Here is a 24,868-nt window from a genome sequence, read left to right as displayed (position 1 = left end):
AAGTATTTGCCCTTTCAGAATCTCCTCACAAGCACACATGCCTGTGAGAACCTAAAGCGATACTGAGACGGGAGGACCAGGACCCCACTGGTGTCCATTCAGAGGCACCCGGCCCTGGGTGTGAGGGCTGTGCACTGTGTCTGGCCAACGCTTGAAGGGATGCAGAAACCACACAAAGACTGCACACTGGGGCTCTGAGCGCATACTTCCCATGGCCTCAGGTAACTTACAAGTGTGTGTGTGTCTGTGTGTGTATTAAAGATGTATTTATTTGAGAGAGAGAGAGAGAGAGAGAGAGAGAGAGAGAGAGAGTGTGTGTGTGTGTGTGTCATTCTTCTATCTGCTGGTTCACTCCCCAGGTGGCTGCAATAGCCGGAGCTGTGCCGATCCAAAGTCAGGAGCCAGGAGCTTCTTCCAGTTGTGAGTGCAGGGGCCCAAGGACTTAGGCCATGTCTACTGCTTTCCCAGGCCATAGCAGAGAGCTAGATCAGAAGAGCAGCAGCCAGGATTTGAACTAGCATCCATATAGGATGCCGGTGCTTCAGGCAGAGGCTTAACCTGTGCCACAGTGCCAGCCCCAACTTACAAGCTTTGCATCTGAGTTTTCCCCAATAGCTTTCATGGCTCTAGGAAGCTGCCCTCTTCCTCCAGCCGATTAACTAAGGCAACACCTCACACCCTTCTAGGATCCTGAGCGGAGGTAGAGAGAGAACTGCTGACTAATTTTGGGAACAAGTAACCTGGCTTAAAAATAAAAAGTGGTCTTTGGGATACCTAGCTCTTCGTTATCCAAATAGTCTCATCAAATTCACCCACTGAATTAACAAGAATTACTCACGGGGGTATTTGGCCTGGTTAAGAAACCAGTCACGATACCTGCACCCCATACCGCAGTCCCTGGCTTGCGACAGCTTTGGCTCCTGACTCTGGCTTCCCACTAATGTGCACCCTTGGGAGCCAGCTGAAGTAGCTGCACTCCTGCCACCCATGAGGGAGACTTGCATCGAGTTGCCAGCTCCCAGCTTCGACCTGGCTCAGCTCCAACAGAGCTCCAGCCATTGAGGGAATTTGGAGAGTGAACCAGCAGGGTAGGGCTGGAGTAGACCCTCTTTCTCTCTCTCTCTGAATAAATCATTCATTGAATAAAAATGCCGTATAAACCAAATCAATAAACCCATACAATATTACTTGCAAGTCAGTTACTTCATTAAAATTTTAACTGCTAAATTTTGTACATGTTGGGGGCCGGCGCTGTGGCATAGTAGGTTAAGCCTACTTTGTGCAGTGCCAACATTCCATATGAGCACCAGTTCGAGTCCCGGCTGCTCCACTTCCAATCCAGCTCCCTGCTAATGCACCTGGAAAAGCAGCAGGGAATGGCTCAAATCCTTGTGCCCCTGAACCCATGTGGAAGACCTGGAAGAAGCTCCTGGCTCCTGGCTTTGGCCTGGCCCAGGCCATTGCAGCCATCTGGGGAGTGAACCAGTGGGTGGAAGACCTCCCTCTCTCTCTGTATCTCAGCGCTTGAGATGAGATTGGGGAATTTGGGGTCTGAACGTTAAGCCTTAAACTGTCAACACCCAAAGTCACCATAAGCCAGAAGCCATGCTGGAGCACTGGAAATGTGTCTGACCTTCTAAACTTCTCCAGAATCCTCACATATCATCACCCAACTTAGAACATGATTGTGCTTCCGTGTGTGTGTGTGTGTGTGTGTGTGTGTGTGTGTGTCTCACAAGACCACGACGAAAATTCCTGAATGTCTCCAGCAGCCATGCCAGGCTCTTGTCTGCTTCCTGAATGGCTGAGCGGGGTGACATCCGGTCCCTAAGAGAAAAGAAACCTGCAGCTAGGTAAGAAAGAGACCAAGCGGGTGTGTCTTTGTTGGCAGAGGAGTGGGGGCTTGCTGTAGTCCTGTGATGACGACAGGAGCCACACAGAGCAAGTTGCTCAGGACGAGAAAGGAACACAGGCGGCCCACAGGAGCCCACCCACAGGGACGAGGGCTCTGGAAACACCAGGCATCTCACTGCAGTACGCGCCCCACTGCTCGATGCAGCGGGAGGTTGTTGAGAGACAACGCGGAGCAAAGTTGGGGGGGGCCTGGTTGCAGCCCCTCCCTGCACGATTGGAGCTGCCTTTGGCAGTGAACCCTGGATGCAAGAAGAGAGCCGGCGGCTCAGCGCACCGGCTTACCCACCAGAGCTGCCAGTTTCACTGGGTGGGACGTGGCCGCGATCGCCCAGGAATTTTTCCCCCCTTAATCTTTAAATGGCTCTGTACAAAAGCAGCAATCCACATTCTAGTTGGGCATTCATGCCATGGGGCCTGATTGGCCGACACAGAGCTGCGGATGGATGCCAACCACTCCCAACCCATGGGAGCACCTCCCCGACCCTGTCCATTTTTATCTGCTCCATGGCCACAGACGGCACCTGCAGCTACAGCCAGGTGTTCTGGAAACGTGTGTGTCCCTGGGGCCTCAGAGCAAGATGGCCCAGCAGTTGTTGGAGCCATCCTTGGCAGGAGAGAGATCCACTCCGCTCTGGCCCTTGGGGTCTGTGAGCGCATCAGCAGCGAGACTGGAATAGGGGGCTCACACATTCGGAACCACTGCAGTCTGTGTTGGGAAAGGAGATTTTCCACGGTGCTCCGGGGGACGCTGGCTCCTGCATGTTCTTTAGGCGGTCTACACTCCAAGCACAAGTACAGCTAGATTTCCTTCTCCCTCCTGTTGCTACGCTGACATAACTGTTGAGCTGCGTACCCGTTCAGTTACCCAACAAAGATACGCTGTCAACAAGGCTATAGCGGTCGGCGGCAGTTTGAACCACAGTGGCTCTGCTTCCTTTCTAGTTCCCTGCCAAGTGGCCTGGGAAAGTAGTGGAAGACGACCCAAGTCCTTGGGCCCCGGCCACCCACCTGGGAGACCTCAATGGAGATCCAGGCTCCTGGCTTCCGCCTGGCCCAGCCCTGGCTGTTGCAGCCACTTGGGGAGTGAACCAGCGGACGGAAGCGCTCTCTTGCTCTGTCACTTTGCCTTTCAAACAAAGAATAACAGAAGATGCTCCATTTGCTGCTCACCACACAAACCCTCAGTGAAGAATTCACTGAACTGTGCGCTCGGGCTTTGGGAACTTACCTGATGCCTTACTTACTCTTCCAATCAGAGTTCTTCAAACAAGCAAAGGAAGTGATCAACAGGCACTCCCAGTGCTCAAGGAGCTGCTCTTTGAACACACTTGCCCCACCACGTTTATGGAGAAAGAGCTCCTAGGAGAAGCGAGAGAGGCCCAGGGCTAGTTTTCCTGGTCTGTTGGCCCTTCCCTGGCCCTCTGTCCCAGGGGTCCCTTTGCAGGGGGAGGTGCTTGAAAAACACACAGTTTCATTCATTCATGGCCATGCCCCAGTCTCTCAACACCACAAAGGGAAACGTTTAGTCTCTCTCTCCATTAACTGATCTGCAAGGCTCCTCACGTTCCTGGGTTCCTGGAGGGGCCTCGCTTGATGGCATTTAGGGATGGGAACGGGGTGGGGGGGGGCTGTCTGGGCCCCCTGGTGCCACTTCCCCTGTGTGCATCTGCAACTGGGATTCTCTTCCCTGCTTCGGAAGCTGACAGAGGGAGCCTGTGGCATGCCCCACACTGGAGGAAAGATCCTGCTATGGCGTGTCTTCATGGAGGAGGCCCTTCCCAAGGACACTGGCACAGCCCCTCGTGCACTCCCACCACGGGTGCCCGGGACCCAAGAGCTCCTGCCAGACCGTGCCATAGGCAGGGTGGCCTCTGGGTGGGTGGGAGGGAGCATTGGGGAGGCCCGCTGGTTGCCTGCAAGGCAGGCTTGGAACACTGCGGGTCCATGGCACTGGGCACCCTCTGCAGAGAACCTTCCAGTCCCTTCTCTCCCGGAAACACCCCGAGGAGACAGCTGAGCTTCGAGGGACCCCACAGAGACTAAGCCAAGGCTCATGGAGGCCACACCCACTCGGTCCTCAAGCTACACACCAGCGATCTTTCTGGGTGTCCACCCTCCTCCTCAACCTGCACCTCAGTGGGTACCACCCGCATCCTTGCCACCCAATTCACCCATCAGTCCCTCCCAGGGTTTCAGTCTCCACCTGTACGCTAATGATGCCCTGTTTTATCTCCTAGCAGCACCACGCTCCAGCTTCTGGGGTCAGGGCCCGCTCTCCTGTGTTTTTACCTCTGTAAGAGCGCTCCCTCCTAGGACCCATGAGTCAGAACTTGTCACCTAGGGGAGTTCGTCGTCATCAATGCGCTATTTCACCATCTCCAAGAATTAGTCATTTACATGACGCCTGGATAATAACCTGTGAAGGAATTGCTAGTGGCACTATCACTACTCTGCTTGCTGCTCTGATCAGATAGGTGCACAGACAGGTAGGAGACCAGGCAGAAAGGAAGGAAAACAAAGGCAGGAACCCCAAACCCGGTCCTTTAGGTTCATCCGAGAGGATTTAGGGCACAGCTGCGTGCTACGCACCCCCTGTTCTGTGGATACTACAGTGAACAGACCAAGGTGTCTACTCTTGGGAGACGGACAGCTCGTAAACACATAAATAATGCATCGTGCAGTGATCAGTTCAGGCAAGAAACTCACACAGGTGACCAAGCACGAGGGAGAATGCATCCTGTTTCAGACAGGGCGGTCAGAAATAACACCTCCGCAAAGAGACGTTTCGGAAGAAATCTGATAGACGCACTGGTGTCAGCCCGAGGGGCGTGGAGGACACAGGTGCACTTAGGGAAAACCCAAAGAGGCTGCCTGGTGGCATTGGGGGGCGGGGCTCGTTGGTGGCGATGGTTAGGCCCATGAAGATGAAATTGTTTGCCCGAGGGGCGTCAGAGGATTTCCACAATGCCTGGAGCTTCGCTCTGTCTATGCCTTGGTCAGACTCTCTTCATGTCCGGCCTGGACTATGGCAATGACCCTCCCATCTCTAACCTCTTCTGCCGCCAAAGAGCCAACAGCAACCTTCTCCGGGCAGAGGGAAGCATTCCATGGCTGTCCACCCTCTGCACCCAAAGGGTCACGGCCAACCCCTCAGGACACGCCAGGCTCCTGTCTGTAAACCTGCTCCCCGTCACACCCTGAGCATGCAGTGCCCTGTCCCTCCCGCCCCCGTGGCTGTGCTGCACAGCTGTAGAAGCTGCAGGGAGACACCTGCTGGGTCTCTCAACCCCCATCGGCTCCCAGGCTTCGTGTGGACACACTGTCCCCACCAGGCACCTTCTCACACCCAGCATCCCGGGCCCAGCCGTCTTAGCAGGGTCCCGACACATAGAAGATGAGCAAACATTAAGGATTAAGAAACTGGGGCCAGCACTGTGGTGTAGTGGGCTGGGCCACCGCCGGACACCCCAGCATTCCATATGGGTGCCGGTTCAAGTCCTGGCTGCTCCACTTCTGATCTAGCTCTCTGCTATGACCTGGGAAAGCAGTGAAAGATGGCTTGGGCCCCGGCACCCATATGGGAGACCCAGAAGAAGCTCCTGGCTCCTGGCTTCAGATCAGCCCAGCTCTGGCTGTTGCAGCCATCTGGGGAGTGAACCAGTGGATGGGAGACCTCCCTCCCCCTTTTCCCCTCTCCCCTCTCTCCCCCTGAACGCAGAAAACGACTCAGGAAACGCGGACAGAAAGTGAGCTCCGGGAGTCAGAACGTCCGGAGACTCAAAGCAGTCAAGCCAAATTTCTCAGACAACAATCTTCCCATGAAAATAGCAACAAACTCATTCTTGGAGAGATTACACCTTCCTTGACTCCTGACCGCGCGTGTGGCTTCAGCGACAGCACTGAAGACGCCAAATCGTTTGACTGGAGACACGTAACAAGGACAACAACAGAGATACTTAGAAGATCGCTTTCTTTCTGCCCTTTTTTGAATGTTAAATGACAACCAAATTCACTTCCAAGTAGTCTCACCCAGTCTAAACAGAGCACAGGGAATAAAAGGCCGTTTCATTCTGGAGTCGGGACGCCCAGTGCTACGACCTTTGCCCCAAGAGTTTGATTTTCAGCTAAACTCCTTTGTAGGCTTTCTAGCCGCCGAGGGTTGGGAACATGGAATGTGGGAAAATTTTACTTGAGGGCAACACTGCTTTCTAGGACTCGGTCCAAGGCATTTACGATGAATGTTGAATAGGGCCTTTATAATGAAGTTTCACTGAGAGCCGCTGGACTGCATCAGACCCTCGCGTCTCCACCGTGGTACGGAGCACTGGCAACATGTTCTGGCTGGACTGCACATCACAGAACAGGCTCTCCGTCCTGCAGAACCGGGAGACTACCACGGTGTGTTCCAAGGCAGTATTTGTACCCAACAATGTCTCCTCGTGTATCTCAATGTCTCCCACAATCTCGCGCAAGAAGAAACCAGGAGAGGATTTCAAAAGTGCATAGCAAAGACAGAATTTAAAGAGAAGTTTATTTTGGTGTGAAAGCTTTTTGAAATTCATGCATTTTTTTCCCCTCATAGCATGCATGCACCGTGAACTTTCCCAAGGACACTTATAGATCATGAAGTTAAAATTTTGTTTTTTAAAAAGCTATTTATCTGAGAAAGAGAGCAAGAGCGAGACCAAGTGAGCGAGCATGCTTCTTTCCACTGGTTCACTCCCCAGATGACCATGACACACCCAGGCCAGGCACGGCACCAAAGCCAGCATCCAGGAACCCAATCTGAATCTCCTGTGTGGGTGACAGGAACCAAACAGGCTTGAGCCATCACTGCCGCCTCCCAGGGTCTGCGTTAGCAGGTGGAAGATGGAGCCAGGAGTCAGAGCCAGCAATCCAACCCAGGTATTCTGATGTGGGACCCCGGCAACAACCTGCGTGTTAACTGGTAGCTCAGACACACAACCCAGGGCAGCTTTTTAAAACATAAACTCTCATCCTGGGATGAGCAGTCTTAAACCAGGCGTCCGATGTTTCTGAGTCCTGCTTACTCAGAAATTAAAGTGTAGCTAAGAGCATCTCGCTCAAAGCTTAGAGGGACATACTGCAGGACTTTAATAAACATCTGGGATACAGGCTGTCATTCCTTGTGAAATGTCCATGATCCCAGCTCAAATGGTTCCGCACTCACTCGTCTGCTCGCTCACTTCCCGTTCTAAGCTTGGGCCCCTTGAGGGACGAGGGACAGGGACAGGGTATGGCTCATTTCCCCCCAAATCCACAGAATCCAGCAGAATCACTGATATACAGACTTTCAGCAGGTTAAATGGATAGATTTTAAAATATTGCATATATCTCAGGGCTGACACTATGGTGCAGCAGGTTAAACCTCTGCCTGCAGTGCCTGCATCCCATATGAGCACTGGTTCGAGTCCTGCTGCTCCTCTTCTGATCCAGCTCTCTGCTATGGCCTGGGGAAGCAGAAGAAAATGGTGCAAGTCCTTGGGCCCCTGCACCCACATGTAAACCCCAAAGAAACTCCTGGCTCCTGGCTTCGGACTAGTCCAGCTCCAGCCATTGCAGCCATTGGGGGAGTGAACCAGTAGATGGTTCTGCCCCTCCCTCTGCCTATAACTCTACCTCTCAAATAAATGATTAAAATCTTTTTTAAAAAGGTCTTTAAAAATATTACATATATTTCTATGCAATTTTTATAGCTATTTACAGGACAAAAAAAAAGTCCCTTTCTTCCAATAGTGAGAAGCTAGTATGCAACACTGGACACTCAGATTTCAAATGTTCTTATTCCGCGTTTTATCCTCTATACCCTTTGCTACTTCACACCTCTCCCCCAAAGTCCACGGGGCCATGAGCCCCTCAGTGATATTAGCCAGGGGTCCTGCTGAGCAGTAACAGGGCACCGCTCCATGCTCACGCCCACCCCGATGGGCTCCTACGCACTCTAACTCCGGTAAGCGGGACGGCAGCCAAAGCTACTAATTCAGCAAACTCAGGGCAGTCTTAATCCTGACAACGTGAATGCGTGTTAAGGACCAGGGGGACAAGGCTGCTTTGGTTGCGGAAACGGCACTGTTTGCAGAGCCAGGAGACGGAAGACTTAATTCTCACTTCGCGAGCTGGGCGACTGCAAGCAGGTCATCGGATAACTCCCAACTTTTTCTCATATACCCTGAGTAACAGAGACAATGGCATCCACCCCCAAATGCTGCAACGCACATGAGAGGCGGCGCAGGGTCTTACGAAACGCCATCACTAGCGTTGCACGTGGAGCAGCTGAGGATCTGCGACTCCCAGAACACAGCGCCTCTCTGCCTCCAGGAGTGTGGGAGTGTGGCATTCATTTCAGACCCACCCGGCACGACGAGAACGTAGCGAACCGAGGTGCAAGCCAGTGGAGGATGGCGCAGCGCCAGCCATAGCAGCCATTTGGGGGGTGAACCAATGGAAGGAAGACCTTTCTCTAACTCTGTTGTCAAAAAAAAAAAAAAAAAAAAAAATATATATATATATATACAAGGCATGGGATGAGGGCATCCAAGATGGCAGTTGGACCATGCACCAAACGCCCGCGCTATTCCACCCCTGCCTCCCACCAAGATAACCTAAGCACTGTACATCTGTGTATTACTTCCCGAATCCCAAGCAATTAAAACCTGCTGACTTCAAAAATAAAAGAGGAAGTACTATGTAGAATTACTTTAAGAAAACCAGCTCTGAGGTACAGGTTACACAAACTAATGGTGAGTATATAAACCAAGGAGTTCTAATGAATGGATAGTCACATACCCATCACCACAATCACCCCTAAAGTCTTTTTTTTTTTTTTTTTTTTTTTGACAGGCAGAGTTAGACAGTGAGAGAGAGAGACAGAGAGAAAGGTCTTCCTTCTGTTGATTCATCCCCCAAATGGCCGCTACGGCTGGCACGCTGCACCGATCCGAAGCCAGGAGCTAGGTGCTTCCTCCTGGTCTCCCATGCGGGTGCAGGACCCAAGCACTTGGGCCATCCTCCACTGCCTTCCTGGGCCACAGCAGAGAGCTGGACTGGAAGAGGAGTAACCGGGACAGAATCCAGCACCTCAACCGGGACTAGAACCGGGGTACCGGCGCGGCAGGTGGAGGATTAGCCCAGTGAGCTGTGGCGCTGGCCCCCAAAAGCCCTCTTTTGTCTGCTTTTAATGACTTCCTTCTCCTCCGCTGTAGCCACTGGCAAACACTGTTCTGCTTGGACCTTACGTTTTCCCTAGAGTTCCGTTTATTTCCATGCCCGGCCGCAGAGTGTGTGGGCTCCAAGGGCCGCTTCTCCCCAGCAGGGGTCCCCGCTGGCCTCTCACTGCAGGCATCGCCAGTGTCTCTGTGGTCTTGGTCTGCGTCTCCTTGGGGACCAGCTCCCATCCACCCCGCTTCCATCCTTTTGGAAGAGGGCCTACCCCAACCCTTTGCCGCCTCAAATTCTTGGCCTATTTCCAAGACGGGTCGTTGGTCTGCGCACGAGGTATGAGAGCCGTTTATTATCTGCACAGGAGACTTCTACCAGGTGCAGGCTTTGCAAACGTTCTCCCCTCTTTGGCATCGATGCCCCCAGTTTCTGAGTCACCCTGGAACTCTCTCACCTACGCCCAGCACTCCTGGCTTTGTGTTATGAACAAATTCCAGAATCGCACTTCCCGCTGCCCCAGGGCCACCTGCCTGACCCCTCAGCTCTCACTGGGACTAATTACTGCACCACGTCCGTCTCCACCATGAACACAGGAGCCTGCCCGATCCTGTCAAATACTCCGTCAGACCGTGTCACTTCCCCTCACCAAGTCAGAAGCTACGGTCACAGCGAAGGTTTGCCTGCGATTCTTTTGGAGATCATACTTGACCATGCAGTATCGAACAATCTTTTCCCTCAGTAAAACACAAAGGACTTTCAGTATGGCCAGTGCTAATAGGTAAAACTTTCAATTCCCACATCTCTCTCCACTCACCGAGATCATCAGTTGCCCAGGAAGGGGGAATTTCAGTGGCTATACTGGGAAGGGAGGGGTGGAGAGGTTCATTTTGAGGAAGCAGGGGTAGACACGTGGTGTTCTCTTATCGCCACAGTGTCACGTGAGGACCCCCGGAGACCAGGGAAAGAGACAGTGAGAGTGAAGGCTTTGTGGATTACTGCAGCATGTTTGTCTTTGGTTTTTCTATTTGTTACTTTTGTCAAGTAAGTAACTTCTAGACTCTGGATTAACAACAACGACAAAGTTTCAATTCCACTTGGCACTTACATCTCAGCCACTTCATGGGAAACATGCCAACGACCCCCCGGGGGCCCAGCTTTCAAAGCACACTCATCTTGTGGGCGAACTCTATGCTCAGATGAAATCCCGCAGTCAGCATCCCTTCGTGGTTCAAAGTTCTGTTAGCTGGGAGAGGAGGGTGTCAGACCAGGAACAATGGCAGGCAATCTCTCCCTCTTCCTCTTGGGCTGACCCTCTGGGTTCATGAGATCACTAGTTGTGCAGCTGTAAATGTACTGATGTGGTCTGTTGGAGGTCATCACCAGTGCGCTGTCGGTTATCACTGACATGTTGTCACTGCCGCTCTAACCTCTTTAATCTAGTTCAGGACCAAGCTGATCACTCTCTTCTCAAAAATTTACTTATTTCATTTCACTTGAAAGGCAGAGAGAGAGAGAGAGAGATCAATCCTATCTGTTGCTTTGCTCTCCAAATGCCTACAACAACTGGAAGTGGATTGGACCAGGGGCTCAGAACTCCATCTGGGTCTTCCACGTGGGTGGGTGGCAGGGACCCAAGCACTTGAGTCATCACCTGCTGCATACCTGGGTGTGCATTAGCAGGCAGCTGGAACTGGGAGTGGAGCCAAGAGTCAAACCAGGCGCTTGATAAGGGGTACTGATATCCCAAGTGACATGTTAACTGCTGCCCCCAACGACAGCCTCAAGGCTGCCAACTCTTCATGCCCAGAGAACTGGCTGAGCAACACCCCACTATGATCATGACCACAAGGAGGTCAGAATCGAGCCTGGCATAATGCCATTTGTTTGAATGCTTACGAAATGACCCGCCAGTGTGGCCATTTGGGGAGTGGACCAGCGGATGAAAGACATCTCTATCTCCCGCTCTTACTCCTCCTTTCAAATAAAAAAAAAATTACTTATTTAAGATTTATTTATTTAATTTGAAAGGTGGAGTTACACAGAGGGAGAGGCAGACACACACACACAGAGAAAGAGAGAGAGAAGGGGTCTTCCATCCACTGGTTCCTTCCCCAATTGGCCGCAACAGCTGGAGCTGGGCCAGTCCAAAGCCAGGAGCTTCTTTGGGGCCTCCCACGTGGCTACAGGGGCCCAAACACTTGGGCCATCTCCCACTGCTTTCTCAGGGCATCAACAGAGAGCTGAATCAGAACTGGAACCACCAGGACTCGAACCAGTACCCATACGGGATGCCGGTGCCACAGGCAGCAGCTTAACCCACCAAGCCACAGTGCCAATGCCTAAATACATTTCTAAAAGAAAACAAACCCTCCTGCAGTTGGCTTCCACCGCCCTCGAGGTGAGGTTACAACGGCACAGGCCCCTGAGCAAGGAGCCAGGGTCAATGTTCACACCACATCCTGTGTTGGTTGTCTCACTCGGCCACTCATCCTGACTCAGAGGCGTTTGAACTGTACTTTCCTCTTCATTCCCAAGGTCTTTCCAAGGTCACCAGCAGGTTGCATCTCGCTAATCCTGGGGGCCAGGCTTCACTCGGGTTCACTTGGCTCCCAGGAAGTGGCCCCTGGATGGTCTCCTCAGCCTCCTGTACCAGTTTCTTCTTGCCTGCCCACTATGGAAACCTTGGGAGGTGATGCGCCAAGCTCTGGTCTCAGAGTTCCTCTCCAACCGTGCTCACTCCCTGGGCCGCCCGCTCTGTATCATGGCTCTCAGTCCCTCCTGGACGCCCATCACTCTTTTTGACAGGTAGAGTTACAGACAGTGAGAGAGACAGAAAGATCTTCCTTCTGTTGGTTCACCCCTCACATGGCCACTACGGCCGGAGCTACACCCATCCAAAGCCAGGAGCCAGGTGCTTCCTCCCGGTCTCCCATGTGGGTGCAGGGCCCAAGCACTTGGGCCATTCTCCACTGCACTCCCTGGCCACAGCAGAGAGCTGGCCTGGAAGAGGAGCAACCAGGACAGAATCCGGCACCCCGACTGGAACTAGAACCTGGTGCCCATACCTTCTGCAGGCGGAAGATTAACCAAGTGACCCATGGCGCCGGCCCCGCCCATCACCCTTAAACTGACAATTCATCTTCGTCCTCTCCCCTGAACTCCAGCCTGGGCCATGCAAGTTCATCCTCTCCGGATGTCTAAGATCCAGACTCCCGGCTTCTTCAAAACCTTTTTCTTTAATGCCACGTATATTTGTATTTATGAGACAGAGAGGCAGGTAGCTAGATGGACGGATAGACAGACAGGTAGACAGAGCTGCCATCAGCGGGTACACTCCCCAAAATGCCTGCATCAATCAAGGCGGGGCCAAGGTTGAAACTGGGAGCTGGGTCTCCGAGCAGGTCTCCAGCCCAGGTCTCCCACGTGGGTGGCGGGAACCCAAGGCCTTGAACCATCGTGACAGCCACCCAGGCTCCACCTCAGCTGGAGCTGGATATCAGACACAGACACCCCGATACAGGGTGCTCCCATTTCCCCATTTTAGCAACTGTAACTCGGTTCATACTCCGGCCCCAGCCCTTCGAGCCGTGGCGCCGGCCGCCAGCACCCAAGTCATCCACAAACGTGAGATAGGCACAGAATCCGAATGCTTCCCACGAGCTCCCCAGCCAGCATCCTGGAGCAAAGCATCACTGTCTCCCCCCCACCCCACCCCCCAGTTACTGCTCCTCTGATCTTAGCTCCATCTGGGTCTCCCACATGGGTGCAGGGGCCCAAGCACTTGGGCCATCCTCTGCTGCCTTCCCACGACATAGCAGGGAGCTGGATTGGAAGTGGAACAGCTGGGACTCAGCACTGGGGCCCATATGGGATGGCAGCATCACAGACAGCAGCCACACCTCCTGTGCCACAGCACCAGCCCTCCTGTTTTTTGTATTTAAGATTTATTTATTTATTTGAAAGACAGAGTTACAGAGAGGCAGAGAGGTCTTCTATCCGATGGTTCATTCCCCAGATGGCCACAACAGCCAGAGCTGAGCCAATGGGAAGCCAGGAGCTTCTTTCGGGTCTCCCACACAGGTGCAGGGGTCCAAGGACTTGGGCCATCTTCTACTGCTTTCCCAGGTCACAGCAGAGAGCTGGATAGGAAGTGGAGCAGCCGGGACTAGAACTGGAGCCCACATGGGATGCCTGCAATACAGGCAGTGGCTTTATCTGCTTCACCACGGCGCCAGCCCATGGTCTTTTTTTTTTTTTTTTTTTTTTTTGACAGAGTGGACAGTGAGAGAGAGAGACAGAGAGACAGGTCTTCCTTTGCCGTTGGTTCACTCTCCAATGGCTGCTGTGGCCGGTGGGCTGCTGCCGGCACACGGCGCTGATCCGACAGCAGGAGCCAGGTGCTTCTCCTGGTCTCCCATGGGGTGCAGGGCCCAAGGACTTGGGCCATCCTCCACTGCATTCCCGGGCTACAGCAGAGAGCTGGCCTGGAAGAGGGGCAACTGGGACAGAATCCGGCGCCCCGACCAGGACTAGAACCCTGTGTGCCGGCGCCACAAGGCGAAGGATTAGCCTAGTGAGCAGCGGCGCCAGCCATGGTCTATTTTTAAATAGAGAAACCCATCTCTCTCCCGGGAAGTCTCTGCAGGCCCCCTCGCTGTGACACAGGGACACTTATTAAGAGCGAGTGAGGCTGGGACAGTGAGCACTGGCACCGCATCCTCAGTGGCAGGCACAGGGATGGTTCATGGCGGGAAGCGAGAGCAGCGGCTTCAGCACACACTATGTGATGCAGGACACCTCTCTTCTCTTCCCGTCTCCTCCGATTCTGGCCCAGGGCCTTGCTGTGGCTTCAGGGTGAGCCGTGTCTTACTCCGTCTCCACGGACTGTTAAACGTGGTATTCTGAAGTTTTCTTCCGTTCCCGTGGTCTTGGGCTTCCTTTCCCATGCTTTTGCATGCCTGCCTCTGCCCTGTTCGTGTGGTGTTGCTGTCGCTGAGTGTCCTCCTCTGCATCCTCTCATCTTTCAACGCGAGACACCATGAGGACATACTGGGAAAACAGCACAAATCCACGACCCCCCCGGGGGCCCAGCTTTCAAAGCACACTCATCCTGTGGGCGAACTCTATGCTCAGATGAAATCCCGCAGTCAGCATCCCTTCGTGGTTCAAAGTTCTGTTAGCTGGGAGAGGAGGGTGTCAGACCAGGAACAATGGCAGGCAATCTCTCCCTCTTCCTCTTGGGCTGACCCTCTGGGTTCATGAGATCACTAGTTGTGCAGTTGTAAATGTACTGATGTGGTCTGTTGGAGGTCATCACCAGATGCTGTCGGTTATCACTGACATGTTGTCACTGCCGCTCTAACCTCTTTAACCTAGTTCAGGACCAAGCTGATCACTCTCTTCTCAAAAATTTACTTATTTCATTTCACTTGAAAGGCAGAGAGAGAGATCAATCCTATCTGTTGCTTTGCTCTCCAAATGCCTACAACAACTGGAAGTGGATTGGACCAGGGGCTCAGAACTCCATCTGGGTCTTCCACGTGGGTGGGTGGCAGGGACCCAAGCACTTGAGTCATCACCTGCTGCATACCTGGGTGTGCATTAGCAGGCAGCTGGAACTGGGAGTGGAGCCAAGAGTCAAACCAGGCGCTTGATAAGGGGTACTGATATCCCAAGTGACATGTTAATTGCTGCCCCCAACGACAGCCTCAAGGCTGCCAACTCTTCATGCCCAGAGAACTGGCTGAGCAACACCCCACTATGATCATGACCACAAGGAGGTCAGAATCGAGCCTGGCATAATGCCATTTGTTTGAATGCTTACGAAATGACCCGCCAGTGTGGCCATTTGGGGAGTGGACCAGCGGATGAAAGACATCTCTATCTCCCGCTCTTACTCCTCCTTTCAAATAAAAAAAAAATTACTTATTTAAGATTTATTTATTTAATTTGAAAGGTGGAGTTACACAGAGGGAGAGGAAAACACACACACACACACACACACAGAGAGAGAGAGAGAGAGAGAGAGAGAGAGAGAGAGAGGTCTTCCATCCACTGGTCCCTTCCCCAATTGGCCGCAACAGCTGGAGCTGGGCCAGTCCAAAGCCAGGAGCTTCTTTGGGGCCTCCCACGTGGCTGCAGGGGCCCAAACACTTGGGCCATCTCCCACTGCTTTCTCAGGGCATCAACAGAGAGCTGAATCAGAACTGGAACCACCAGGACTCGAACCGGTACCCATACGGGATGCCGGTGCCACAGGCAGCAGCTTAACCCACCAAGCCACAGTGCCAGTGCCTAAATAAATACATTTCTAAAAGAAAACAAACCCTCCTGCAGTTGGCTTCCACCGCCCTCGAGGTGAGGTTACAACGGCACAGGCCCCTGAGCAAGGAGCCAGGGTCAATGTTCACACCACATCCTGTGTTGGTTGTCTCACTCGGCCACTCATCCTGACTCAGAGGCGTTTGAACTGTACTTTCCTCTTCATTCCCAAGGTCTTTCCAAGGTCACCAGCAGGTTGCATCTCGCTAATCCTGGGGGCCAGGCTTCACCCAGGTTCACTTGGCTCCCAGGAAGTGGCCCTTGGCTGGTCTCCTCAGCCTCCTGTATTGGTTTCTTCTTGCCTGCCCACTATGGAAACCTTGGGAGGTGATGCCGCCGAGCTCTGGTCTCAGAGTTCCTCTCCAACCGTGCTCACTCCCTGGGCCGCCCGCTCTGTATCATGGCTCTCAGTCCCTCCTGGATGCCCATCACTCTTTTTGACAGGTAGAGTTACAGACAGTGAGAGAGACAGAAAGATCTTCCTTCTGTTGGTTCACCCCTCACATGGCCACTACGGCCGGAGCTACACCCATCCAAAGCCAGGAGCCAGGTGCTTCTCCTGGTCTCCCATGGGGTGCAGGGCCCAAGCACTTGGGCCATTCTCCACTGCACTCCCTGGCCACAGCAGAGAGCTGGCCTGGACGAGGAGCAACCGGGACAGAATCCGGTGCCCCGACCGGGACTAGAACCTGGTGCCCATACCTTCTGCAGGCGGAAGATTAACCAAGTGACCCATGGCGCCGGCTCCGCCCATCACCCTTAAACTGACAACTTCATCTTCGTCCTCTCTCCTGAATTCCAGCCTGGGCCATGCAAGTTCATCCTCTCCGGATGTCTAAGATCCAGACTCCCGGCTTCTTCAAAACCTTTTTCTTTAATGCCACGTATATTTGTATTTATGAGACAGAGAGGCAGGTAGCTAGATGGACGGATAGACAGACAGGTAGACAGAGCTGCCATCAGCGGGTACACTCCCCAATATGCCTGCATCAATCAAGGCGGGGCCAAGGTTGAAACTGGGAGCTGGGTCTCCGAGCAGGTCTCCAGCCCAGGTCTCCCACGTGGGTGGCGGGAACCCAAGGCCTTGAACCATCGTGACGGCCACCCAGGCTCCACCTCAGCGGGAGCTGGATATCAGACACAGACACCCCGATACAGGGTGCTCCCATTTCCCCATTTTAGCAACTGTAACTCGGTTCATACTCCGGCCCCAGCCCTTCGAGCCGTGGCGCCGGCCGCCAGCACCCAAGTCATCCACAAACGTGAGATAGGCACAGAATCCGAATGCTTCCCACGAGCTCCCCAGCCAGCATCCTGGCGCAAAGCATCACTGTCTCCCCCACCCCACCCCCCAGTTACTGCTCCTCTGACCTTAGCTCCATCTGGGTCTCCCACATGGGTGCAGGGGCCCAAGCACTTGGGCCATCCTCTGCTGCCTTCCCAGGACATAGCAGGGAGCTGGATGGGAATTGGAGCAGCTGGGACTCAGAACTGGGGCCCATATGGGATGGCAGCATCATAGACAGCAGCCACACCTCCTGTGCCACAGCACCAGCCCTCCTGTTTTTTGTATTTAAGATTTATTTATTTATTTGAAAGAGTTACAGAGAGGCAGAGAGAGAGGTCTTCTATCCGCTGGTTCACTCCCCAGATGGCCACAACGGCCGGAGCTGAGCTGATGGGAAGCCAGGAGCTTCTTCCGGGTCTCCCACACAGGTGCAGGGGTCCAAGGACTTGGGCCATCTTCTACTGCTTTCCCAGGCCACAGCAGAGAGCTGGATCGGAAATGGAGCAGCCAGGACTAGAACTGGAGCCTACATGGGATGCCTGCACTACAGGCAGCGGCTTAACCCGCTTCACCACGGGGCCGGCCCATGGTCTATTTTTAAATAGAGAAACCCATCTCTCTCCCGGGAAGTCTCTGCAGGCCCCCTCGCTGTGACACAGGGACACTTATTAAGAGCGAGGGAGGCTGGGACAGTGAGCGCTGGGACCACATCCTCAGTGGCAGGCGCAGGGATGGTTCATGGCGGGAAGCGAGAGCGGCGGCTTCAACACACGCTAGGTGATGCAGGGCACCTCTCTTCTCTTCCCGTCTCCTCCGATTCCGGCCAAGGGCCATGCTGTGGCTTCAGGGTGAACCGTGTCTTACTCCATCTCCACGGACTGTTAAATGTGGTATTCTGAAGTTTTCTTCCGTTCCCGTGTTCTTGGGCTTCCCTTCCTATGCTTTTCCATGCCTGCTTCTGCCCTGTTCGTGTGGTGTTGCTGTCGCCGAGTGTCCTCCTCTGCATCTTCTCACCTTTCAATGCAAGACACCACAAGGGCATACTGGGAAAATGGCACGAATCCTCAACAGGGACCGCCGGCAGGCTCTGCAGGGAGAGGTGTCCTTCCCAGTGGGGATTCCCAAACACAGTAGAGGGAGACTCTCAGGACCCCACTGATGGAGGGGGTGATGTTACTGTAGCTAAGGAAGGCGCAGATGCTTCCAGAATCTTCTAGAGTTGATAGCTGTGTCTCTGGCACCCCTTTGGTGCCTCTTGAAGATCAATCTCCAGTGTCCTGCAACACTGGAAGAGGAGGGGGAGGCAACAGAAGTGGGAGCCGGGAGTGGAGTGTGCACATGAGGACATCACCTGCTGTTCCCGATGACACTGCCGGTGTGCAGAGTCGCAAGGCTCTTGCCACTGGGTCTGCTCCCTGTCTCTTGTTCAGTCTGTCATTTGAGCAGGGCATGCGAATCGAATACATTCGGGCAGGCTGTCATCTTTACACACGCAGGCCAGGGCTTAGTGGTGACCTGCATTCAGATCCCTCTGGGTCCCTGTCGACCTCGAAAGCTCCTGTGGCCGTGGGGCCTCGTTCTAGAGGGCAGGGTGGGGCAGTGATGCATTTCACAGCCCGGGATCCTTCCTGGTCAGTTCTGTGACATCAGGACAGGTTCTGGAACTCTCTGGAACCCACCTTCCTCCCACACTTCACCTAAACCATCATGCTGTCAGACACCAAGGAATTGGTGTCTGCTACAATGCTTACTTTCACACAGCAGTCGACAAATCAATGTTAGTATTATTCTTCTGGATAAACTTAACTCAACCTTTAAAAAATTTTTACTTAATTGAAAGGCAGAGAGAGAGAGATGGACAGAGACACACAGACAGACAGAAAGGGGTAACTTCCATCCAGCGGTTCACTCCCCCAGAAGCCCAGGACAGCCAGGGCTGCACCAGACCTAGGCTCAGTCCTCATCTTCCACATGCGTGGCAGGCACCCATCACCTGCTGTCTTGCAGGGAGTGCAGCAGTAGGAAGCTGGAGTCAGAGGCTGGGGCAGGATTTGAACCAGGAACTCTGATACGGGGTGCAGGAGTGCCAAACGCCCACCCCAAACCCAGCTTTTTTTTTTTTTTTTTAACAGGCAGAGTGGACAGTGAGAGAGAGAGAGACAGAGAGAAAGGTCTTCCTTTGCTGTTGGTTCACCCTCCAATGGCCGCCACAGCCAGCGCACCGCGCTGATCCGAAGGCAGGAGCCAGGTACTTCTCCTGGTCTCCATGGGGTGCAGGGCCCAAGCACCTGGGCCATCCTCCACTGCACTCCCGGGCCACAGCAGAGGGTTGGCCTGGAAGAGGGGCAACTGGGACAGAATCCGGCGCCCCAACCGGGACTAGAACCGGGTGTGCCGGTGCCGCAAGGCAGAGGATTAGCCTGTTGAGCCACGGCGCCAGCCCCAAACCCAGCTTTAAAAGACCTGTGCCTGCTGCTCTTATTCTGGAAAGACAGCTGAAGCAGACTTAAGTATAACGTGTCCTGGTAGACAAATTCTGCATATAAAGCGTAGTGCAACACTATCACAGAGAAAAATGACTGTCCCTGGCAAAGTCCACATGAATCCATCCATCCATATGATGTATGTTTACATTTATCCAATAAGAGAGACAAATATTAAATTATGTAATAGTTTTCTAAGATAAAATACATTCACCAACCTTCTACCATTACTAAATTTTAATTCTTAGAACACTCCCTAAAAAGCATCTAGAATGTTATTCTGTTTTTTTTAAACAGGGCCAAACTGATACACACTAAGTAAATTTTGCTTTAAATACAGAAATAAAACTAGGTCATGATCTTTCCTGCCTGCAACACATCAGTTACAAGTGACTCAAAGAATTACAACAATAAAGGCGAAATTAATTCCGTCTGAGTGATCTGGGCTGGGAACTGGCTGTGTTTAGAATCTGTTTTCCAGGGTTGATGCTGCAAAGCCAGCATCCCATATGTGCACGGGATCAAGTCCCAGCTGCTCCACTTCTGTTCCAGCGCCCTGCTAATGATCTGGGAAAGCAGCAGGTGATAGTCCAAGTGCTTGGGCCCCTGCCACCCACATGGGAGACCTGGATGGAGTTTCTGGCTCCTGGCTTCAGCTTGGCCCAGCCCCAGCTGTTGCAGCCTTTCGAGGAGTGAACCAGCAAATGGAAAACCTGTCTCTACAACTCTGCCTTTCAAGTAAATTTGAAAAAATAAATAAACCTGTTTTCACCTTAGCTTGAGGAAGAGGGGATGCATCCCACATTTTCTTTTTCTTTTTTTTTTTTTTTTTTTGACAGAGTGGACAGTGAGAGAGAGAGACAGAGAGAAAGGTCTTCCTTTTCCGTTGGTTCACCCTCCAATGGCCAGTGCACCATGCTGATTCGAAGCCAGGAGCCAGGTGCTTCTCCTGGTCTCCCATGCAGGTGCAGGGCCCAAGTACCTGTGCCATCCTCCACTGCACTCCCAGGCCACAGCAGAGAGCTGGCCTGGAAGAGGGGCAACTGGGACAGAATCCGGCGCCCCAACCGGGACTAGAACCGGGTGTGCCGGTGCCGCAGGCAGAGGACTAGCCTAGTGAACCATGGCGCCAGCCCCACATTTTCATTTCTTAGTGCTCTGACTTGGGAGGTGTGGCTGGTCTTGGGTCTCCCTTCCCGCTGCCTGCACTACCCGGAGGGGGCTCGCCACACCGCACACACGCAGGTGTGGGGGGCACCAGCAGGCATCCTGCGGTTCCTGCAGGGACCCCCGGGCCACGGAGAGGAAGGGAGGAAGGGGCAGCTCTGGACTCTGGGGTCGCACGGCCACCCACACTTCCCCCACCTGCAGCACCGTCAGCCAAGGCCTTGCTGAGTCACAGCGACCCGGCCTGTGTGACCGCAGGCCCGCCCTGCCACTGGGGTCTGGGCCCTGGACACACTGCTCCGCCCTTGTGCTCAGGGCAGTCATCCTGCTTCTACGGCACTGGTGTCTAATCTGCCAGTGTCTGTTTCAATTCCATTCCTGTGCTCTAGGGGGGAAATATTTTCCCAAACGTATCCTCCAAGTAAATACCAAAGTAGTCGATGGAAAATTAAGTGGTTCTTATCCTCAAATGCTACAGATCCCAAGCCTTTTAATATATGCCGAAATTACCTATTAATAATAACATTGTGTGTGTTTAAGATTTATATATTCTTTTAAGATTTACTTATTTGAAAGTCAGAGTCACAGAGGGGAAGGGAGAGACAGAAAGAGATTGTCTGTTTGCTGGTTCACTCCCCAGCTGGCCACAACGGCCAAAATTGGGACAGGCTGAAGCCAGGAGCTTCTTCTGGGTCTCCCATGTGGGTGCAGGGGCCCAAGGACTTGGGCCATCTTCTGTGCTTTCCCAGGCCATAGCAGAGAGCTGACCAGAAGTGGAGCAGCTGGGACTTGATCTGGTGCCCATAAGGGATGCTGGCATTGCAGGTGGCAGCTTTACCTGATAGGCCACAAAGCTGACTCTAATAATATCGTTTTTTTTTTTTAATTTTTTATTTGTATTTTATCTAAAAGAGAAGATTTTCTCCTTGCTGGATCACTCCCCAAATGCCTGTAACAGCCGAGGACTGTGCGAGGCTGAAGCAGGAGCCAAGTACTCAACCAAGGTCTCCCTTGTGGGTGGGAGGAGCCCACGTCCTTGAGCTATCGCCCCTGCCTCCCTCCCAAGGTGAGCCGGAAGGCAGAGCCAAGGGTTCCAAGGGGCGTGCTCGCCACTGTGCCAAACGCCCATCACCCGTGTCGTTTTCCACTCTGCGTTTTCCATGTACTTTCTGAAGATCCCTCGTCTGGCAGGCTGAAGTCTCCATGGGACCAGGGTGCTTTCCGACGATGACAGGGAGGCAGTGCAGATACACAAAATGCCCCGGGGGTACCCTCGGTCATCTGGCACAGCCTACGTCCACACCACCGAGTCAGGCCCTGCACCTAGGCTCCGCAGCCTTCTCTCTGAACAACAAAGCCCCACGTCCATCCGCCTCACCTACTGGGACCTCACGGGCTGCACCGGACCTGAGATGGACCCATGCTGGGTCTGGAGCCTTCCACGTGGGCAGTGGCCCCATCTGCCTTGTTCTCAGATCCAGTGCCCAGGACATGCCGTGCTCTGTGTTTGGGCCTCGTGCTGTTTCCTGTGCCCAGGTCCCTTCCTGGGAGGCGACCCCGCACCCCCAAAGCCCTGGGGAGCCTCCTCCTCCCTGTGGCCACCTCCAGGGGGCTGTGGTCCTTTTCCTCCCTCTCAGCTCCAAGGGGCAGCTCTGGTGTTGATTCGAAGCCCTAGACCAACCTCCACAACCTGGCCGGCCAGGTGCCCCTGGGGACACACCCCTGGTATTGGCCTGAGAGAAGGAGCTCTAAGGAGCACCAACCAGAGAGGGGTCTCATGAGGATCAAAGGAATCGGTACCCGAGGAGGGCCTGGGGTGAGGCCGTCCCCAGACTAAACGTCAGCAGGAGCAGCCAAACCAGCTCACACATCTGGCTGCCTAGTGCCCGCAGCTCCGGGGGCTCGGGGCTTTGTCTGTCTGTCAGCTACCTGCCACACCTGCCACAGCCCAGTGAGCCCATTCCCTAACACGCCCCATCCCACGACGGGGTTTTGTTCCCTGTCCTGGGTTCAGGCTCAGGCTGCTGCAGTGTGCTAAGTCAGCACAGCTCACTGGCCAGCTGCTGCTCTCCCAACCCCCCACCCCCACCCCACCCTCAGGGGTCTCTCTGGGCTCCTCAATACCTTTGCAGGATTCTCTTATCTGCTCTGCAGGTGTTTGCTTTTCCTAAGGGAAGACAAATCCTAACAAATATCCCTATCCAAATGAAATTTGAATATAAATAAGGAGCGATAATGATAGATGTTGATACTAACATTATTATGCAACCAAAAGTTTTACTTGAAGGAATTCGAAATCCCCAAGGTAACTTGAGAGCAGCACTAGATGAGGTGTCGTTTGCTGCCAGTGAGGTTGCCTCTTGCAATCAAGGGGAAGCCAGCAGTCATAGATCTTAAGAACCAAAAGCAGTGTCAACACCCACTGTTTCCCTATGCATCGAGTACAAGGGAGGTTTCAAGTGTCTGTCCAGAGAAATTACCTGACAGTTTTCATAAACGCTCCTGATTGTTTTCAGGGATTATGTGGATTGATTCAAGCCTTCCCTGCCTATCCCCGATGTATTCTTTAGTAAATAACTCTCCCTTGGGAGTCTGCAGAAAACAATGTTCTGAGGATGTTACAAGTATTTTAGATACTAAGGTGAAAAACACCTACAGCCTCAGGACTGTGTCTTCCTCCCACTCCCACCCCTTGGCCCGCCAGATGTTACAGGACAAGATTTAAGACCAAAGGGTAAAGAGAGAGCGTGCTCTGTTCTATTTCAGCTATTCAAATTCCTGGTCTGGAGGTTCATGCTGGGACGCACACATTCTGTGTTAGAATTAGCAGAGCGCGGGTCCTGGCTCCAGTCCTGATTCCAGCTCCTTGTCAGTGAGCTCCCTGGCAGGCAGCAGGTGCCGGCTCAAATCCCTGAGTCCCTGCCATCCCCACGAGAGCCCTGGACAGAGTTCCTGGCTTCCGGGTTTGGCCTGGCACAGCCTCAGCTTTGGGGGCCTTGGGGAGAGAACCAGCAGATAGGAGTTCCCTGTCTTCCTTTCTCCCTCGCAAATATATTAAGTTAAAAAAAAAAAAAAAACCTCTTGCCAATGATGTTGCTAAAATATTCCAGTACTAAGTTGTACATTTTTTCCTGTCTCAAATGATCAGGATGAATCTTAGAACTCAAGTCACTGGGGCCAGTGCTGTGGCGTAGTGGGTAAGCTGCTGCCTGCAGTGCCAGCATCTCATTTGGGTGCCGGTTTGAGTCCCGGCTGCTCCACGTCTGATCTAGCTCTCTGCTGTGGCCTGGGAAAGCAGTAGAAGATGGCCCAAGTCCTTGGGACCTGCACCCATGTGGGAGACCCAGAAGAAGCTCCTGGCTCCAGATCAGGACATCTCTGGCCATTGTGGCCATTTGGGGAGTGAACCATTGGATGGAAGATATCTCTCTCTCTCTCTCTCTGCCTCTCTGAAACTCTGCCTTTCAAATAAATTAAAAAAAAAAAAAAAAGAACTCAAGTCACACCATGGCTTAATTTTAAGCAAGTTTCCTTGCATATACAGTAACTGTATACTTTATCATCTTAAGTTTAATGAAATGTGGGTTTATAATTTCTCTTGTCTCTCATCTCCCCTTTCCTATTCTTCTTCCCTTCTAATTCCTTTAGCTTTTCTCTGTTCTCACTTAAAACACAGGGAGCTCTGTACGTGCAGGCTCCACATCCTAAGGCTCAGCCAACCTCAGACGGAGAGATCAGTAACAACGCTTTCTTCAATACTGAAGACGCACAGATCTTTTTCCTCGTCCTTCCCTAAGCAAGATAGTAGAACAGCATTTACATTGTATCGGGCACTGCAAGTAACTTAAGGAGGATTTAACATATGCAGAGTATCTATGTAATATGCAAACACTATGGCTTTTCCCCCTCCAAGTATTTTATTTTGAAAGGCAGCGTAACTGACAGAGAGGGAGACAGAGAGACAAAGATCTTCCATCCGCTGGTTCACTCCCCAAACAGCCATAACAGCCAGGCCGAAGCCAGGAGTGAGGCGTTCCATCCCAATCCCCGACACGGGTGGCAGGGACCCAAGCACCTGGGCCATTTTTGCTGCCTTCCCAGGCCCGTTAGCAGGGAGCTGCATGGGAAGTGGAGCAGCCGGGACTCGAACCCGCGCTCTGTATGGGATTCCAGTGTTGTAAGCTTGGCTTCACCTACTGCACCACAATGCAGCCCCCGACTGACTGCCATTTTAGACGAGGGCCTTGAAGGTCACAGATTTCAATACCTGGGAGGTACACGTCTTTGAGGAATGAGGAGGAAGACGCTTGGACCTCATCTAGTGCCCTCTTAGAACTGGAGAGCGCTCCTCTTGACTAATAGAGAAATTGGAGTCTTTTTTCCTGCTCTCACCAAGGCCAAGGTGACACTCTGCTGAGGAAGGAGTTCCTGTCTCCAAGGAAGAAGAAAAAAAAAAAAAAGGAGGCATTCAATAGAATGCCTGCAACACCAGCAGCCCGTATGGGTGCCGGTTTGA

General features: G+C 53.0%; 1 protein-coding gene across 18 annotated transcripts in view; it reads right to left on the bottom strand.

The window, feature by feature from the left end:
• Nucleotides 1-24,868, bottom strand: part of PRTFDC1 (phosphoribosyl transferase domain containing 1) — a 90,897-nt gene that overhangs the window by 31,834 nt on the left and 34,195 nt on the right. Inside the window, exon 4 of one of the 18 annotated variants that reach the window (XM_089312443.1) lies at nucleotides 17,383-17,987. The exons of the other annotated variants lie outside the window; for them this stretch is intronic. Coding sequence (XP_089168569.1) covers nucleotides 17,916-17,987 — 72 coding nt within the window. The 3' untranslated portion in view covers nucleotides 17,383-17,915. Of the gene's footprint in view, nucleotides 1-17,382; nucleotides 17,988-24,868 lie in introns of those variants that run through there. 18 annotated transcript variants of the gene reach the window in all.

The sequence above is a fragment of the Oryctolagus cuniculus genome, chromosome 13 (genome assembly GCF_051225735.1).
Source record: "Oryctolagus cuniculus isolate XC-2025 breed Fujian yellow rabbit chromosome 13, ASM5122573v1, whole genome shotgun sequence".
Classification (NCBI taxonomy): domain Eukaryota; kingdom Metazoa; phylum Chordata; class Mammalia; order Lagomorpha; family Leporidae; genus Oryctolagus; species Oryctolagus cuniculus.
Note: the sequence above shows the minus strand (reverse complement) of the source record. Positions and strands in the feature narration are given on the sequence as shown.